Raw genomic sequence first — 21,000 nt, 5'->3', positions numbered from 1 at the left:
CATGAAAACATGAAAGCGCGTCTCCAGCTAAACGGCACAGTTTCAGAGGGCATTGCCATCGACAACGGGGTTAAACAGGGAGATATTCTAGCTCCAACCTTGTTCTCAATCTATTTCGCAACAACACTTGCGTTCGCATTTAGAAACTGTGAAACGGGAGTGCTCTTTCGATTTCGGACAACGGGCAAGTTATTCAACCTTACTCGTTTCAGGGCCAGATCGAAAACATTTCACTCACTTGTCAGGGAGCTGCTGTATGCTGACGATGTAGACTTCGTTGCACACACGGCAGAAGATATGCAGGGCATCATGGACCGCTTCTCCAGGGCGTGCACTGCCTTTGGCCTCACAATTAGCCTGGAGAAAACCAAGGTAATGTTCACCCCAGCTCCAAACAGCCGCTACAAGGAACCGGTCATCTGTGTAAATGGAACGAAACTGGGCACCGTTGATAACTTTGTATATCTTGGCAGTACTATATCGAGCGACGGAACCCTCGATAAGGAAATCTTAGGAAGGATCAATAAGGCAAGTAAGGCCTATGGTAATCTCGAAAAACGAGTGTGGGCAGACAGAGCCCTGACCTTCAAAACAAAGATAAAGGTATACGAGACTTGTGTACTACCTGTCCTCCTATATGCCTCGGAAACATGGACGACATATCGCTGTCATATCAAGGCTCTGGAAAGATTCCACCAGACATGCCTACGCAGGATATTTAATGTCACCAAACAAGCTCTTTTATCCGATGAAGAGGTGCTCAAGATGGCGAGCACATTCAGCATAGAGTCTTTAGAAACCAGACTCGATGGGCGGGTCACGTAGTGAGAATGGAGGATTATAGGATACCTAAGCAATTGTTCTATGGGGAGCTTGAATGTGGCAAACGACCCAATCACAAACCTCGGAAAAGGTACAAAGATGTAGTTAAGGGAAACCTGCGGACACTTGGCATAGAAATAACAAGGTGGGAAGAGATAGCTGAAGACCGGGAAAGTTGGAGGCGCTACGTCTACGCGGGATGTGAGAATTTTGAGGTTTTGAGAGTTGAGCACACCACTATAAAGCGAGCCTTACGAAAGCGAGAGGATACAGAGGACTTTGATCTCGACCCCGCGTACTCGTGCGGGATATGCGGCAGGGTGTGCCTGTCAAAGGCAGGCCTCAAGAGTCATGGAACTACGCACGCGGGACATGAACTGGGAGCACGGGAGGGAGGGGGGCGGTCACCAACAAGGTTATCCTGCAGAATATGCGGCAAACTGTGCAGGCCGGGTGGGGCTATGTGGAATCATATGCGGACTCACTCACACGCCATCGTATCGTGAGGGTTGGCCGTCTTCTGTAAAGAAGTGGCAGTCACCATATGTATATATATATGTATATATGTATGTATATATATGTATATATGTATATATATATATATATATGTATATGTCTATGTATGTATCTATATATTTATATATGTATATGTATATACATGTATATATATATATGTATATATATATGTATATGTTGCTGGCTATCTTGCTCTTGCTTGTTGCTGGATGTCAACATTTTGAACCGAGGGAGATTTAGCTGTCGTACAAAGCTAAAACTTTGTAACATCATCTTTGTATTGATACTCCATCAGGCTTTTTTCTATTATAAAAAAAAAAGTCCTGTGGCGATAAAAAAGCTGTGATGTTCGTACGCCTGTAATGCTGGATGCATTTAACAATTATTCTGCCATCATAATATGTATGTGTGTGTATATTTATATATGTACATGTGAGTTTATATGTATTTATATCTATGTGTATATGTATGTATATGTGTCTCTGTGTATATATGTTTGTGTGTGTACATATATACATTTATAAATGTATGTATGCATGTATGTGTGTATATGCATGTATGTGTGCATGTATGTGTGTATGTGTAGGAATGCATATATATGGATGTGTATGTATATGTGGGTAAGTGTATGTATATATATGTGCATATGTGTACATATATGTATGTGTAAGTATATGTGTGTATGTATTTGTATATGTGGATGTATATGTATGTATATGTGTATGTATGAATGTGTGTATGCATACGTATGTGTGCGTATTGTGTATTGTTTATGTACGCATGTATATATGTGTGTGATATGTGTACATATATATGTGCGTGTGCGTGTATATATATGTATGTATAACAATGACTGTCTTTAGTGTCTTGAGCATGTGAATTCGCTGGCAGGACTATATGTCTTTTTTCGGGCTCATGAACTTTCAGTGTCTGAGGGAGTTGCACTCGTCTGACAAGACGTTGCAATCATCATGTATGTATATATATATATGTATATATGTCTGTATATATATATGTATGTATGCATATGCATATGTATATGTATTTATGTATATATATATTTATACAGATATATCTATCTATATATATCTATAAAAGTGAACGTGTCTGTCTGTCTGTCTGTGTGTATGTCTGTGTGTGTACATTTCCCTACGCAATAACTCTGTCAATTTTTAGTCTATAGACTCGAAATTTGAAATATCGGGTACTGAGATTTGGGAAAATCGATGTGACGGGTGTCAGCCAGAAATTTGGCTGTTAAGGGGTCAAATTTCAACGATTTGACCTTTAAGAACTCTACCAAACTCCTCCGACAATTTTGGGTCTAGACACTTGAAATTTTAGATATAGGTTCCTTGAACCTGGATCTAACTTAATAAAGTGATTTGAGCCCAAAACAATAAATTTTAAGGGGTCATAATAGGGGTCAAAGTTTTAAAAAATTAACCATTTCTTTTTGTTTTTTTGCTTTTTTTGCACAGCATACACCTCCAAACACCCGAGCAACGCCGGGCACCCCTGCTAGTATATCTATAAAAGTGAAAGTGTGTGTGTGTGTGTGTGTGTGTGCATTTACTTACGCAATAACTCTGTCAATTTTGAGTCTGTAGACTCGAAATTTGATATACAGGGTACTGGGATTTGGGAAAATCGATGTGGTCGGTTTTCAGCCAGAAATTTGGCGATTAAGAGGTCAAAGTTCAACGATTTGACCTTTGAGAACTCTACCAAACACCTCCAACAATTGGGTCTAAACACTTGAAATTTTTGATATAGGTTCCTTCGACATGGATCTAACTTAATAACTGAACTTAAGCCCAAAACAATAAATTTTAAGGGGTCAAAGTTAAAAAATTGACCGTTTTTTTTTTTTTTTGCTCAACATACACCTCCAAATACCCGGGCAACGCCGGGCACCCTGCTAGTATATGTATATATATATGTGTGTATATATATGCATATATATATATATATATATATATATATATATATATATATATATATATATATATATATATATATATATATTGTAATGAGATTAGTGGAGGGAGGGGGGAAAAGAAACAAAAGAAAAGAGTAATAAATGAATAAATATATCTGTGAGTAACGACCCCCACTTCCGCCTTCTCCAAATCAAACGTAGAACCCTGCCAAGCATCTCTCTCCCTCACACACGACAACGCTTACTGTTCTACCAAGCCCCCTTTTTCACACACAACAGTGCTAGCAAGGAGAACTTCACCACCACCTTTAACACCCTGCCCTTTCCTTCCCTTTTGTTCACCCGTCTCTCTCTCACTCACTCACTGTGTAAAACCTGATACGACAGGAAGTAGTAGCAGTGAAAAAAATAAAGAGGAAGTGAAAAGAGGAAAAATCTGTAAGCAGGAGAAACGAAAAAAATCTGGTCTTTTTGGGCTGAGACCACGAGGAGAGCGGATGGAAAAATCCATCACGCTGTTATGCCAAAAAGCAATGGAGAAACCAATGTCCAGATATGACGGACGAATCATCTCTGTACTGTTCCGAGAATAAAATGAAGGACCTTCTTTTGCTGTCTTACTCAAATCCCATGAAAATAAACTTAACATTCAACTGCCAAACAAAAATAATACTTTGGCGTGGAAATGATGCCCGCATGGAACGATGTAAAATGATGCACAGCACGTACAAGTTTCGGGTTGATGAGACAATGTCAAAGAATTTAAAAGGGACTGTAGAAGGAAATATGTCTGCATTCATGGACTTATAAAAATAATATAAAAAAAAGCCACAAAGAAAAAGGCTACGCTGGCCATGCGATATATGTTGTCAACAGTTAAGTCCCCCATTTCTAATATCCCAGCTCCCAAATCCCAACTTAGCTTCTCTCAGCCCGTAATATATTAGGGGGGTCGCCAACTAATTTTGTTAACTTATACATTAAATACCTGAACAATTCGCAAGGCAAGATGGCTGGTATAGAAAGCTTTATAAGAGACCCATTCCCAGATAACCTTAGTAAATTAAAGAAGGATGAACTGATAGAAGGAAAAGGTTAGACTTAGAAGTAAAAGGATTTATGAGAAAAGTTACATTAATTAGAATTATCACCGCACATATGGTAGATAACGAGGTGTTCGGAGAGAAAAAACTGGAAGAATTGCCAGCAGAAATAGCAACTATGGCATCAGCTGAAGTAGAAATCGAGAAGGCCACCAAAATATTAGCTAAAATGGAAATAGAAAAGGCCAGAATTGAACAAGAGACTAGGATTAGTGAAGTTAGCATAGCATGTCAAAGGTATGAGGATAAGCAAAATAGGTTCGACGTGACCAAACAATTAGACTTATCCCAAAATTCTTGAACAAGAAGTGGACGACTACTTTACCCATTTCGAGAGGACAGCTCTTAACATGGGCTGGCCGAAAGAATATTGAACGATGGTACTGCAAACTGCATTGAGCGACAAAGCACAGAAAACATACGCGGTGCTCCCAGCAGAGGATTGCGCAGTCTACAAAACACTTAAGGCAGCTATCCTAAAACCATACAAATTAGTCCCACGAGCTTACCAGCAAAAGTTTAGGGGCCTAAGGAAACACGAAGGTCAGACCTATATGGAGTTTGCTAGACAAAAGGAGGGACATTTCGACCGATGGTGTAGTTCTAAAACGTGGAGGGAAATTATGACAGGTTGGAGCAACTCTAGCTAATAGAGGAGTTTCAAAACTGTGTTCCTGAGGATATAAGGCTGAGAAAAAGTAGAAACGATGTTTGACATGGCCAAATTAGCAGACGAATATGTCCTTACCCACAAAGATAGAATGAGAACTCATAACCCCACTCACTCATGTGGTAGAGAGATTTATCTGCCTAATATGAAACCAAACAGCCCACAGATGCTTATGGTGAATCTGTCATTCTCAGTCAACCGACCGCCATTAAAGCAGGAACCCAGACCCCTAACTTGCTTAAACTGTAAGAAGCCGGGTCACATGACTGATCACTGCTGGGTGAGGCGAGACCCAGAACCCATACAGTGTACCCTGACAAAATCACAACTAATGGTGTGTAAGAAAGAGAAAAGAGGGGTACAAACGCTTTATGTCAAGAGAATATATTTCCCGAGACACAAGGAGTCTGAAAAAGACCAGCAGCGTTCTAAGGGACAATGATCAAGAATTTCCACCAAATTATCAGGAAATTGCATCAAATGAACAAGGAATTTCACACAACGATCAAGAAATTCGACCCAACGATCAGGAAAGTCCACCCAATGATCAGGAAATTCCAACCAATGTGAAAGAAATTCCATGCGATAATAAAGAAATTCTCACCAATTCACGCCAATGATAAGGAAATTCCATCCAATCATCAAGAAATTCCATCAAAGGATCAAGAAATTCCATCCAGTGATCAAGAAATTCCACCCAGTGATCAAGAAACGTAATTGAATAATCAGGAAATTCCACCCAATTATCAAGAATTCAACCCAATGTTCAAGAAATTCAACCCAATGATTAAGAAATCCCATCCAATAATCAACAAATTCCACCCAATGTAAGGAAATTTCACCAAATAGTAAGGAAATTCCACCAAATGATCAAGAAATTCCACCCAATGATTAAGAAATTCAATCCAATAATCACGAAATTCTTTCCATCATCAGGAAATTCCACGCAATGATAAAGGAATTTTACCGAATGATCAGGCAATTCATGCCAATATTTAATGATTAAGAAAATCTATCCAATGATCAAGAAATTCCACCATATGTGCCAGAAATTCCCCTCCATGTTCAAAAAATTCCAGGTTGTGACTAAGAAATTTCACCTAATGATCAAGAAATTCCACCCAATTTCCTGATCATTAGGTTGAATTTCTTGATCATTGGGTTGAATTTCTTGATCATTGGGTTGAATTTCTTGATCATTAGGTTGAATTTCTTGATCATTGGGTTGAATTTCTTGATCATTGGGTTGAATTTCTTGATCATTAGGTTGAATTTCTTGATCATTGGGTTGAATTTTGAATTTCTTGATCATTGGGTTGAATTTCTTGATCATTGGGTTGAATTTCTTGATCATTAGGTTGAATTTCTTGATCATTGGGTTGAATTTCTTGATCATTGGGTTGAATTTCTTGATCATTGGGTTGAATTTCTTGATCATTAGGTTGAATTTCTTGATCATTAGGTTGAATTTCTTGATCATTGGGTTGAATTTCTTTATCATTAGGTTGAATTTCTTGATCATTGGATGAAATTTCTTGATCCTTGGGTTGAATTTGTTGATCCTTGGATGAAATTTCTTGATCATTGGATGACATTTCTTGATCATTGGATGAAATTTCTTGATCATTGGATGAAATTTCTTGATCATTGGATGAAATTTCTTGATCATTGGATGAAATTTCTTGATCCTTGGATGGAATTTCTTGATCATTGGATGGAATTTCTTGATCATTGGATGAAATTTCTTGATCATTGGATGAAATTTCTTGATCATTGGATGAAATTTCTTGATCATTGGATGAAATTTCTTGATCATTGGATGGAATTTCTTGATCATTGGAGTGAAATTCTTGATCATTGGGTTGAAATTCTTGATCATTCGGTGGAATTTCTTGATCATTGGATGAAATTTCTTGATCATTGGATGAAATTTCTTGATCATTGGATTGAATTTCTTGATCATTGGGTTGAATTTCTTATCATTGGGTTGAAATTCTTGATCCTTCGGTGAAATTTCTTGATCATTGGATTTAAATTCTTGATCATTGAGTGGAATTTTTTCGTCATTGGGTTGAATTTCTTGATCATTTTGTGGAATTTTTTGATCATTTGGAGGAATGTCCTGATCATTGTGTGAAATTTCTAAATCATAGGGTTGAATTTCTTGATCATTGGATGGAATTTCTTGATCATTGGATGGAATTTCTTGATCATTGTATGGAATTTCTTGATCATTGGATGAAATGTCTTGATGATTGGATAAAATTTCTTGATCATTGGATGGAATTTCTTCATCATTGGGTTGAAATTCTTGATCCTTCGGTTTAATTTCTTGATCAATGGATTTAAATTGTTGATCATTGACTGGAATTTTTTCGTCATTGATCATTGATCATTGATCATTTTGTGGAATTTCTTGATGATTGGATGAAATTTCTTGATCATTGGATGGAATTTCTTGATCATTGGGTTGAATATCTTGATCATTGGGTTGAATTTCTTGATAATTGGATTGAATTTCTTGACCATTGGATGGAAGTTCTTGATCATTGGATGGAATTTCTTGATCATTGGGCTGAAATTCTTGATCATTCGGTGTAATTTCTTGATCATTGGATTTAAATTCTTGATCATTGAGTTGAATTTCTTGATCATTGGGTGGAATTTCTTGATCATTGGGTTGAATTTCTTGATCATTGGGTTGAATTTCTTGATCATTGGGTTGAATTTCTAAATCATTGAGTTGAATTTCTTGATCATTGGATGGAATTTCTTTATCATTGGGTTGAATTTCTTAATCATTGGGTTGAATTTCTAAATCATTGAGTTGAATTTCTTGATCATTGGATGGAATTTCTTGATCATTGGGTTGAATTTCTTGATCATTGTATGGAATTTCTTGATCATTGGATGGAATTTCTTTATCATTTGATGGAATTTCTTGATCATTGGGTTGAATTTCTAAATCATTAAGTTGAATTTCTTGATCATTGGGTTGAATATCTTGATCATTGGGTGTAATTTCCTGATCATTGTATGGAATTTCTTGATCATTGGGTTAGGGTTCCTGATCATCTGTTTGAATCTTTTATTTGCTTCAATTTCTTGATCATTTGGTTTAATTTTTGGTTGACTATCTTCTTCATTTGGTCTAATGTTTTGGTCATTCAGTTGAATGTCTTTATGAGTCAGTTGATTAAATTAGAAAAATACTTCCATATATAACATACTATCTTTTATTCTTACTATAACTATGTTTTGTGTGTGTGTTTGGGTGATGCACGTTTACAATAAATATTTGATTCATAGCTACTGAACAAATAATAATTCAATGTATATCAAAGTTACATTGACGTAATAACTATACACATGCATTTGAAGTTTTTTCCTAGTTTTCTCAAGATATTGATTAAGGATTTTGTTGATGATAAAATATTTGTATTTTCAATAAAACTGAAAACTTTTTTTCATTTTAGCTGAGTAATTATTCCATAAATTGTGTCCAATTTTGTAACGGAGAGGACAACAGATTTGTGACAGGATCGGATGATAAAGCGGTGACCATTTGGAATCTCATATCCAAATCGAAATCTTTTATAATCAGGTAAAACTTTTAATAAAATAAATACTTATTTGTTTTTATTGATGAGGTTGGTGTTTATTCTTTTCGTATTTGAGATCTTACTTATTAGTACTTATGACATACACTTTCTGGATGTCGTGACATATTGAAGATTATATATTTGTATAACACTAAAACTTAAAAACACTTACTTGCTTGTACAAAGAATGTTTTAAGATGGCGGAATGGGATAAGGACTAATGCTAAGCAAATTGTCATAGCAAACACATAAAAAAGATGGTAAGAGGAAGTAAATAAATTACGACAATTAAAGACCAAAGTCGTTGTAGGAGGAGCAGCAAAGGAAAAGGAAAAGTGAGAGGATTATATAAATAAATAAATGACATAAACAAAGATGAATATGAAACTTGGAACATAAAATTATTAATATAGAGTTCGAGGTTCAGAGCAAGCGTATACAATGGTAGGCCTTCTAGCTGTTATTTACATTTTAAATTTATATTAAATAATTGGTGGGTGTTTTGTTTTCTCAGGAAGTTTAAATGTTTAAAAAAAACAAGAAAAAATATATTAAAAAGATAACGTTCATAAAAAAAATTAGAATAAATGACAATTTTATGTCTGGAATAAAAAAAAAATCATTATTTTTAATTTTGGGGGAAAGTTTTAGTTGCAAAGAAGAATAGAATATAGCGATTTTGTATGAGGCTTAAAGAATTTCCTCAAATTATTTTGATCTTACAGAAGGGTAGTTTCAAGGAAGATATTTATAGAAGGGTAGTTTCAAGGTTTTTGATATATACAGAGAGAGAGAGAGAGAGAGAGAGAGAGAGAGGGAGAAAGTTGTAGGTAGTTAGATTATTACATTGACACATAGATGAATTAAGAAGTTGATAGTTGAGTGTGAGTGAGAGATTCTATCTCTCACTCATATGTTTTGGTTTTTATTGTGTTTAAGAGATTTGTAATTTTTTTTCTTTCAGTGATATGAGTACCGATAAAGAATCTGTAAGGATGAGATATTTTTGATGGTTATCAGTTGCTATTTGTTGCGAATTGCATGGTGAGTGGAAGAGATTAAAAATAAGCAAAAATCCTTAGGAGGAAAATTATCAACATGTGTGATTTTATTTTTTCTATTGTGCCCAGTTCCCAGAAGAAATCTTTATTGAACACAAGGGATTATGGGATATTTTACAATCAAAAGAAGATAATAAAAAGACGAGTTATCGAACTTTTAACATCTTAAAATGCTCTTGTGTTGTTTTTATTTAAAAAAATGTGTAAGAGTATCATATCGGTAAACGAATTTAAAGTCTGAATAAAAGCCCTTAAAATTTTTCTAGTTTTGCTCGAGTTGGAGATTTTATTATAATTGCGGGGCAATAAATTATCTCTATACTTGAAAGATTGTCGATATTTCCAACTTTTAAGTTAGTTTGTAGTCTTACGTTAGGCCTCAATATTTTATCACAAGAAAGTTACTCTCGGAGTTTTAATAATGGTTCATTATGTGTTCCCATAACATATCCCTCCCAAGCCTTTGCAATGGGTACTTAGTACCTTTTACTTTTTGGATCGATCCATGAACTTCCTTTTCTTTATCGATTGCCGTCGTTCTGGAGCTGCTTGGAATGGTTCGATGTTAAAAATCTCATATATTGTCTCAATGACCTCTTCCTTGTGAGGTTCATCGTTTGGATCATCCATCAAACGTTTTCTTATTTGATTAAGGTGTTTTTTATGTGTGAATTTAGGACCTTGACTGATGTACCCCATATTTCTGATTCTCACAAAGGTATGTTTTTATAAATTTTGTTGCAAACTTTTTCTCCTCGGTCATAGCGTTCATTAGGCACAATATAGTTCCTTACCAATTTTGTTTGCTTTGGCAGCAGTTTTTCAAATATATATTATCTTTCGCTAGCACAAAGTCTCTGCTGGCGATAATGCTGATAGTGTGTTGGGATTAGATGTGATCCCATAAACCTGTAGAAACTGTTGCATTGCCGTTGGACTGCTGCATGCTTTTTTAAGTACTCATTTCAATGTGTCAATGAAGCTTTCTGCCCACCCATTTGATTGCAAGTGATACTGAGGAGTAGTGACATGATTAATTAGGAACTTCTTGAGTCCCGTTGTCACTTATTAAGCAATTGACGCAATTCAAACCAGGCAAATAATGCATGGAAGAAATTAATGTCCACCACAATTAGGTAATAGCAATCCTGCAGTTGTCCTGCGAAATCTATATGAATTCTAAAGCAGGGTTGGTCTGTTGTGGGCCATGGCTTAAACATGATTGGGGGTGCCTTTGCCATCAAAATACAATCCTTATATAAGTCGACCATATTTTTCATGTATTTGTCCATCTTCAGCCAGATGCTTTATTCTATTTATTCCATATGGGTCGCTTTTTTTGTAATGCTTTTAATATGATAACCTTCTCCTGTATAATAGGATGTCATCACACATACAAAAACTACCCTGTATTTGTTAGTCTATATTTTTTTGTTTTTTTGAGCACTAATAAATTCGTCTTTTTGTGCTTCATGTTTAATTTCATGTAGTGTGACTGGAAAATTTCTGATAGTATTGCACATCATGGTTTTAACTTCACTATTGGCACATAAGGAAGCAATTACTGAGCCTCGAAAGGTTCACTTTGTCTCAGGATTAACCTTGAAATTTTGTCCGCATGTCCAATTTGCTTGGAGGATAAATAATTCAGTAGAATAGTGCCCTGCCTTGCTGTGTAGACGGGTAACCCCTTTTTTGAACTAAAGATGAATAACAGAGGTTTATGGTTGGTCTGCAGTATAAAGGATCATCTATGTAAATATCAGTGGAACTTCTGCAAAGATAATAGCAAAAGCTTTTTTCTTGATGTGTGTTTAGTGCTGTTCTGCCGGGAGTAGAGATCTTGACAAATGTGCAATGGATGTTTTTTTTTTTACTTCCATCTGTCATTTTATATAAGATACAGCCTCCTATTCCATATGAACTTGCATCACTAGCGTCTACTATACCTAATTTTGGATCATAATGCATGAGGAATAGATCTGATATCAGATTTTTTTTATTTTATCGAATGCCACTTGGCATACAGGTGTCCATTTTCATACTCTGTCCTTTTTTAGTAGCTCATTCGGAGGTTGTGCATATTGGGAATGAATGTCTGGTAATAGTTTGCTAATGACACAAAAAAAACTTTATAAACTTTGTAATTCTGTAACATTTTTTAGAGCTGACACACCCTTTATAGCTGTGGCCCTTTCCGAGTCTGGTCTTCTACCGTTTTTGTCTTTGATGTGTACCAAATATTTTATTTCTTCCATGAAGAAATCACACTTTCGTTTTTTGATTTTCAAGAGAATAACTTGTGGATATGTTCTCCACGTTTTTCTCTGGTCTCACTTATGATAATATCATCCAGGTATGCCATCGCGAAATCAAGGCTGTTCAACATAATATCCATAACTTTTTGAAGAATAGCTTAGACAGGTTAATGCATCAACTGACATAAAAAGGTAGAAGGGAAGAAATTGGTTCCAGTGATGACAGACAAAAGTCCTGCTTCAGATGAACTGATTGAGATGATTCACTGCAACTGTTTGGAAGGATGCAATATCCTAAGGTGTACCTGCATGGCATTGATTAGAATGTACATGTGCATATGAACATTATTAAGATGGCAACTGTGATAATATGAAAAATGCTCGTCAGTCATAATATAATATGAAAAATAAGATAATATGAAAAATGCTCATCAGTCATAATATAATATGAAAAATAAGATAATATGAAAAATGCTCGTCAGTCATAGATGATGAAGACGAGAAGGAGGAAGTGTGAACAACTTTGAAAAAACATGTGAATCGATATAAAAGGTGATTCAACATCACTGAAAACCATTTCATGTGAAAGATTCACTGAAAACATGGGTAAAAATTTGCAAGATTTATTGGTTTATCATGAAAACTGACCGAGTTAGTGTTTTAAAACATAATGGAAATGACTTGTAAGTTTCGAAATTTGAAACTTTCCTTTAAATCTGGTCCAACTTTTAATGTAGATCCAACCCCCAAAAATGTTGTAATTCTTTTGTGATTATATTGTAGCATTTTATTGACTAGCGTAGCAGGCACTACCTTGATTCTGAAAGCTAACCTTTCACATGGGTGTTAATACAAAACAACTTTCAGCTACAATGGAAATTGAATGTATGCGTAGAGAGACTTTAGAGAAGATCTTTCTTCCATTAGTGAAAATTTCTTCAGAGCTAGAAAGCGGGCAATGAAGTCAACGCATTTGTGGATTTTTTTTTTTACTTCTTTTTGATATAGACGGTAGCTAAATTCAACCTTTGATAGTGTGCCGGTTTTTACAAGTCTTTCAAGCTCCAGATTAATTTTCTCCAATGAAGCGAATGACAGATTTTTTCCTTTTCCAATGTGGTTGTGTATTATTTGAGTTAGAATTTGGCTGAGAAAACTTCAGGAAAATTTTCTTTTAATTCTGACTTAGATTTTCTTTCTCAATCATTAGAGTTTCCACTTTTTGATGAAATGTATTTCCAGGTAAGTCCCACAAATTGAATTATTGCATCTAATCTACCCCCCCCCATTTTTTTTAAATTTCTTTTTTGACTTTGACATATAGATGTTTGAGGTCCAGGTTTTGGACCTGTTCATCATTCCATGTGGTATGCGTAGCACAGAAACCCAGGAATTTGCACTTCCATTTAGGGGGATGGACAATATAAACTCGGCAGCAATCTCCAATGGGCATCAAGTCTGCTTTTGAATGCGTTTACCGTTTGTGCTTGTACAACTGCATCTGGGAGATCATTCCATGTGTTGACAACCGTCTGTGAGAAGGTCTCTTTGCAGACATCTAGCCTACAGTGTTTTTTTTTTACGATTTTGAGGCTGTTCCCCCTGGTTGCGCTGTTTTTGGCAATCTGAAAAGACGGCTTTCTTGTACCACAAATCCCATGGATGTACTTGTAGAGATCGATCATGTCCCCATGATTTCTCCGATGCTCAAGAGTGGGCAATCTCAGGGTTCTCAATCTTTCAGAATATAACTTGTCCTTCAATGATACCAGCAGCTTGGTTGCTCGGTGCTGTACGTCTTCCAGATCACTGCATAAGATCTTATGGTGCAGCTGCCAGACAGAGTGGCCATACTCCAAGATAGGACGCACAAGGCTCTTGTAGAGTTGCACAAAGACTGTATTCGAGAGGAAGTCAAAAGTGTGTCGAATGATCCCGACAACTTTATTTGCTTTTGCGATGGATTTAGCTACATGTTCCTTGGAACTCAGTTTGTTGTCGATGTAGACGCCTAGGTCTTTCTCATGATCATGCTCTTCCAGTGTTATCACTCCAAGCGAGTTGTCTTTCAATGTGTATTTAACCTCTGATCTCCTGCTCCTCAGTTTCAGGATGCTGCATTTCTATGGGTGAAAACGGAGCAACCAAGTCCTGTGACCAGTTCTGCAAGTTATCTAGGTCAGCCTGTAGGCTGTCTGTGGCTGCTGGGATGTCACTACATGTGAACAACTTTGTGTCATCTGCAAACAGCTTCATTTCACTTTGGCAGAGTTTGGGTAGGTCTTTTGTGTAGATGACGAATAACATTGGGCCAATGACACTTCCCTGTGGTATCCCGCTCATTACTGGTGCTCCATGTACACACTGTTACCTAGCATTTAGGAACGCCTGAATCCAGTTGAGGACTTTGCCTTGGATGCCATATGACTCAATCTTTGTCAGGAGGCGACGGTGAGGCACGGAATCGAAGGCCTTCATGAAGTCCATGTAGACGATGTCGATACTTCCTCCTGCATCGAGTTTCTGTCCAGGTATCCATAATATTCAGAAGCTGAGTAGTACAGGACCTTCCCTGTATAAATCCATGTTGTTCTGTGCTAATAATAGTTTTCCCTTAAATGCCTTATAACTTGATGGAGTTGATTTCATGGAATCAGGTGAAGCACAATTTAGAAGCCTAAACAGATGTGCTACCATCTCGATCAATGAGCTAGACTTTAGTTTGACATGATCGTAATAACAAAGAATGGACTGCATTATGGAAATGGGCAAACGGTTACTCTCCCAGTGAACTGAGTAACAGTGTGCAAGAATTCACAGTGCCTTGTCATGCCAGGGATGCCTATGAGAACGAGATTCAACAATGGCAGAAGAATGGATGGCTGGTGCCATATTTGGAAGAAGAATTTGGCCTACCCAAGGGTTTAATGGCGGTTGTGCAGGAGCAGAAGCAAAAGATGTGTCTGGTGTTTGACTACCGGGAATTGAATGAGTTTGTAGATGCTTTCACTGCCAATGCAGAAGTGTGCACACAGTAACTAAGAGGGTGGCGGTGACAGGGAGTCAATGTGTCGCTTATGGATCTGTGAAATGCATATCTTTAAATCCATGTTGACAAGGTGCCGTTTCAAACAGTTATTTTCAGGGGCCAGCGCTTCTGTCTTACACGGTTTGGATTAGGCTGAATGTGGCGCCACTTATTATGAAATCTGTTATAGACGCTATCATGTATCAAGACCATAAGTGCCTCATCAGCATATGTTGATATTTTCATTAATGAAAGTGTAGTTCCTGCATCACACGTGCAACAACATTTTCTGGACTATGGTTTGGTTTCCAAGGATCTGGTACGACTGAGAGATGGAGCCAGAGTTCTTGGCTTGCAAGTCTGGGAAAAAGATGGCACTCTTCAATGGAAACAAAGAAGTCCAATTTCAGAAATCCTTGATGAATTGACCTGTCGGTGTGTATTTTCTTTCTGCAAGAAACTTGTTGATGACTTCCCTGTATGTGGATGGCTCCAGGTGGCAGTTGCATTTATCAAGCACCTAGCAACTGCAGTAACAAAAAGAAGAATGACAGAATCAAAAAGTACGAGAAATGGATTTCACTGAAGGAGACTGGTGTATGGACGGTAGATAAATTACAGTATAGACGGATGCAAGTTGACCTGGCACTCAAAGGTGTCAATTTGGCTCTTCAGTGGGAAGTGACAGTGTTAGGAAGTGACAGTGTTAGGAAGGGACAGTGTTAGGAAGGGACAGTGTTACACATGGTTACTGATTCAGTGTTACACATGGTTACTGATTCAGTGTTACACATGGTTACTGATTCAGCAAGTGCACTGGTGGATTTCTGACACTTTAACTGGAAAAGCATGTATGAACATGAGAGCAACTGGTGAGATGCTGATCAGCCGACAGTTAGGAACCCTGTAATCACTTGCAAAAGAATATGAATTGACCATAGATGTAAAACTCGTGAAGTCCTGTCAGAACCATGCAGATAGTCTTACCAGAGTACCGTGCAGGTGGATGGATCTACTTAAGGAAGGAAAAGAGCCGATGCTTGGGAATTGCACAAGAGTAAGACAACTGGATGAGGACCGGGTGGCTGATATCTATCACCAAAGCCAGGTGTGAAACAAACTTTATATTTTGCCAGGTCGGTTGACTCAAAAGTGTTCAAAGAGACTGCTAAATCTGTTGTGAAAGGCTGTGAAACCCGTCGATCAATAGATCCGGCACGTGTTCACTGGAAAAAAGGAAAACTCATCATAAAGAACATCTGCAGATAGACATACCCCACCATAATTCATAATGATGAGAATTTTCTATCATCAATTGTGGCCCCCTCTAGATTAGCAATATGGCGGCCACTGCATCAATCAGATAAGACCACTGTTATCCATTAGTTGGAGAATATTTTCCTTGAGCGAGGTTCGTCAATGAAAACACTGACTGACAACGCCACTGCTTTCACCAGTAACGAGATTGGAGAATTTGCAAAAAATTGGGACATATATTTGCGGTTTCGATGTGCCTACTCACCAAGTGGAAATGGGATTGTAGAATGAAGTCATTAGACCATCGCAGCCGGAAAGAATTGTTCAATATAGGAGGCACTCTACTGGCACATCACCGCAAAGGATGCTGTTTCACCTTCCACCACCTCAGCTGACATGCTACATAGATATCATGTTCGAATTAAAGGTGTTGAAGCTAACCCACTGCCCAAACCAGAAGTGACTGGAGGGAAGTATGAAAGAGATGTTTGGATCAAAAATCCGTGTGGCAGGTGCTCAACAAAATATAACATGGGTCGCGCAGTTGATGGGGTGCATCGGCACGTTAATTACCTTCTACCAGTAATACAGACGCACTTATCAAGTGACAAAAGTGATTCTGAAGATAGTGAACGACTAATTTATCTGAATTCAGATCCGCTTGACAGTGATTCTGATGTTGGTAACCTCCCAACTGATGAAGTGTCTATTGAAAGCCAACCCGCAGACGAGAGTGAAGCCTGCATTATTTCTCTTCAAAGAAGTACCTGACAAAGACACATATTACCTCCTTGCCTTATTTATAATCATGAGATCAGGGGGAAGTGTAGGGAAACCCATAGCTTACCTCACTAGCGTGGGTTTCGTGTTCATTTGCTTAAGGAAAAGATAATTTTAAAAAAAGCTAAAATGGCAACGTTGCTTTTGTATTTGATAATCACGTGTGAGTAACGCAAACTCTATGCAAATTAGATAATACAAAATGCATAAAAACTGTTGTAAAAAGAATGACCGGCGAGTTAAAAGATAGCATGTTCATCGAACGGACGTGTGTATTATCAGAATTATTGAAGCTGACTCAAAAGATTGTAGGCGGGACTGAACACAACTTTAAAACTCCACTGAAATCAATTTTCAAACTAGACTTTTAGAGGAAAACCAAGAGAGAAAAACGAATAAGTCACTTTTTAGTTCAATAAAAAAAATCAACTTACGTTTGAATAATTTATGGCAAATTCTTTAAATACCACGTCGTAAGTTCAAATACCTAATTGTGAAACACAGGTATTTTAAATTCGACTTTTCAACATGCGTTTTCGAATTCTTATTACCAGTTGTTGTGAGTATTTATAATTCGGTTTCTCGGAACCTCATCGCCAGTTGTTCCGGCTCTAATAAAGACTCATAAATAAATATACAAACAACAAGGATATATTGTACAAGAAAATGAAGACAAAGAAAGGTTGTCAGTATTTCCGACTGTTAAGTTAGTCTGTAGTCTCACGCTAAGTCGCGATATTTCTCCACGAGAGTATTCTCAATTATGGTTAGAAGAGTCCATTATGAGTGAATAGGTAAGTTCCTATAACAGATAGAAATAAAGAGAGAGTTAGGAGTAGATATACAAATAGAGATGGAGAAAGAGATAGTGATAAAAAGGTGGATAGAGGAATAACAGATCGAGTATAGAGATGCAGAGACAGATGTCTAGTTAGCTATCTGTCCTAATAGACATGTGAATAGATGTAGATGTAAATAGATGCTTAATTTGTGTTAGATAGATCGATATATAGATAGGCAGATATAAATACAAAGTTATATATATATATATGAATTTGTATATGTATGTATGGATATGTACGTGTGTGGTTTTATGGAGATGTAGATATATGTATATGTATGTACATGTATGTGTGTGTATATATGTATACATATGTGAGTGTATAATATATATAAAAGATTTAATATGTTACATTAATATCTTAATTTTTATTCTGTCTTAATCTCTATAATTATATTGATGCAAATTTGTCTGTAAATGTGAGTTCGTTCCTTATAGACTCCGAAACGGTTGAACAGATTTTCTTTAAAATTTACAGAACTTTAGTGTATAAGTCTGGGAGTGATCTTAGTTAAGTTTTGTCTCAGAATACCCCCGATAATTAAGGATAATCAAAACCGTTATTTTAATTTATCTACCATTGATAAAGTCATTTTTTTCCATGTAGTCGCTTAGCAACAATGATAGAACAACGGGCTGTGTAAATTCTACTGTGGGTTTAGTTGATAGCGTGTTTTTTTTTGGGTTTTTTTTGCATGAATGTAAATTTCTTAGTTTGTTTCATTAATTGCAAAGTGTTTTTTGTTTGTTTGTTTTTTTTGCATGACGTGGTCTGTAGGTTCAAAACCCGCACATAAATTTACTAACTGGAAAGAAGTTCATATAAAATAATTATATAAAAGAAACATTAAGTTCTCTAGAGCGCAATGTAGAATAACATATGTATTGGACTAAGTTACTGCATGGAGGCATGTGAAGCTTTATGGCCTCGGTTTTTATAAAAAAAAGGATGGGAGGTGGGAAAGGATGCCATAGAGGCCACAACCAAAAATACATGGTATGAATAACGTTGGAAGTGTGTAGATTCTGACTCCATATAATTAAAGACAGACGAATATTGAAGGTTGATAACCGATTTTATTCACTACTAACAATTTGTATTGGGAGAGGCAAAGTGTTCGTAGGATGGAATGTGATTTAACAAAGGAGATGTTATAGTGGCCAACTGGCTCCCAGCAACTGTGATATTTGAGGTGTTTATTTTAGGCGCGGAGCTCTGCCATTTGTCGATAATTATTTTGTGGTTATCTTATTTTTTTTCTTCCCAAGCGGAAGCGATGCCTGGAGCCATGTGCAAAAGATAATTTTTCATTTTGTCTCTCATGGTGGATGCGTTAACATCCGGTTCGCTGCTAATTCTCATCATGTTCCCACAGCTTCCTCCCGGGCTTCCATGACAAAAAATATAGGAGTGTGAAATATTCATTGATCATTATTCAACCCCGGGCAACGTCGGATCTCCTTGTTAGTATTCATTAAAAAGTCGAGTTCACAATCTATTAGCTTAAAAAATATAAGAGATTTATTTCCGAGTTACATGTTTCTATTAAAGTGGTGCGTCGATTTTTCTAGCTTTGACGCACAGCTTTTATCATTACTTTGTGTCTTTTCTTTTTCTCTTTTTCTCTCTTCCGGTCTACATTTTTTCCATCCTTTATCCCTCCCCGCTTTCTGCTTTTCTTTTTTTATTTCTCTCTTTCCCACCTATAAATTATTTCTCCTTTTCTTCTTCCCTCTTTCTTTTTCCTTTTTAATAAATATGTAAACGGTTGTAAATTTGTTCATTTATTTCAATCGGCCGATATCCTTCGACTTGTCAGGTTCAAATAAATGTATAAGATCGAAATCAGTTTGTGTTGGGTTTTCTTTTAACTTTTATTAATGCTTTGCAACGAATTGAGCTCTCCCATTCAAGTTTTCCTACTGTTGATTGCTCTATGCTTTACGGATTAACATTCTATATATAGTATGAAAATATTAATATTCTCTCTCTCTCACATTATATATTGCAAACGTTGAAGCTTTTTTCTGCTATTGTTATAAAATTTCTTGACGTTTGTTCTGTTTTTTTTCAGAAAGAAATTGCAGTACTTTTTCGAAATGCCTGTTCACAGTCTGGCATATTTCCGTTATCTCAGAGGTGAAGTATTTGTGTCTGCAAGTCTATCTGGACAAATATTAGTGAACTACATGCTTGGGGGCGTTACCACTATTGAAAAGTAAGCATTTTTCTGTAAAAAAAATCTATCTAAATTTAAAATCTAAAAAATGTATCTAAAGGTCCTTTCAGTCTTATAGACTGAAAGGACCTTTAGATACATTTTATAAGCTGCTGATTTTGGCAAGTCCTAATGAATGATGGTGCTGTAATCTCGAATGGACAGCCAGCTGTACAACGTTACAAATAAAATAAATAGAAAGAAAAGTTCTAGTGGTTCTCGAACCTTCTCTCCATGAAAATGCATTAGGTTCACTCAATAGTCACTCATGGCAAGAGGAGAAAGATGAAGAAAAAAAAGCAACAGAAGTTACTGTAACAAAGGACACCAAGCCATGTATGGTATGTATTTCAAACGTTGCATTTAAAAACAAAGTCAATATTTCATATATATATATATATAATATATATATATATACATACAATAAAAAAAAATGAGAGTAAAAAACATAGTTGACAAAAAGAACAAACAAAATGTGTGTACCAACGTTATCGTCTTCAAACTTCAATGACGGGTGCTACTTTCTCTCTAACTTAATTTCCTTTTAATCAAATGTCGGTGGGGAATGTGTCTTGCCGTTTCTATCTCGACACGCTGTTCCTTTGTCTGGGTTTCTTTTATTCCTAAAGGTTTTACGGATCTGTTTCTGCTGTGGTTCTGATGGGGACTGACTGCCTCTCTCCAGACCGACTCTCTACTGACTGATGGACTGACTGCCAGAAAACAGATCTCCACTGCTATTAATCCTAACAATGTGGTTGGACTGAGCCCCCCACCCAATTGTCTAATGAACATATACCATATCGAATTATGTAAAAGTGGGTTAGTCAAGCCGATACGCCAAATGAGATGCAATGACAACATGCCCTGGAGTTTGGGTGATTTCCTTTATCATCAATAG

At 36.6% G+C, this 21,000-nt stretch overlaps 1 protein-coding gene across 3 annotated transcripts in view; it reads left to right on the top strand.

Annotated features, from left to right (window-relative positions):
- The window catches only part of LOC145246794 (telomerase protein component 1-like), a 715,591-nt gene that overhangs the window by 612,282 nt on the left and 82,309 nt on the right, over nt 1-21,000 (top strand). For all 3 annotated transcript variants that reach the window (XM_080108593.1, XM_080108592.1, XM_080108594.1), the window contains 2 exons: nt 8,530-8,657; nt 19,956-20,099. In XM_080108593.1, coding sequence (XP_079964719.1) covers nt 8,530-8,657; nt 19,956-20,099 — 272 coding nt within the window. The remainder of the gene's footprint in view (nt 1-8,529; nt 8,658-19,955; nt 20,100-21,000) is intronic.

Source organism: Euprymna scolopes, chromosome 24 (assembly GCF_053919585.1).
Source record: "Euprymna scolopes isolate OS-2025 chromosome 24, ASM5391958v1, whole genome shotgun sequence".
Classification (NCBI taxonomy): domain Eukaryota; kingdom Metazoa; phylum Mollusca; class Cephalopoda; order Sepiida; family Sepiolidae; genus Euprymna; species Euprymna scolopes.
The sequence above is the reverse complement of the archived record's forward strand: the minus strand, read 5'-3'. Positions and strand labels throughout refer to the sequence as shown.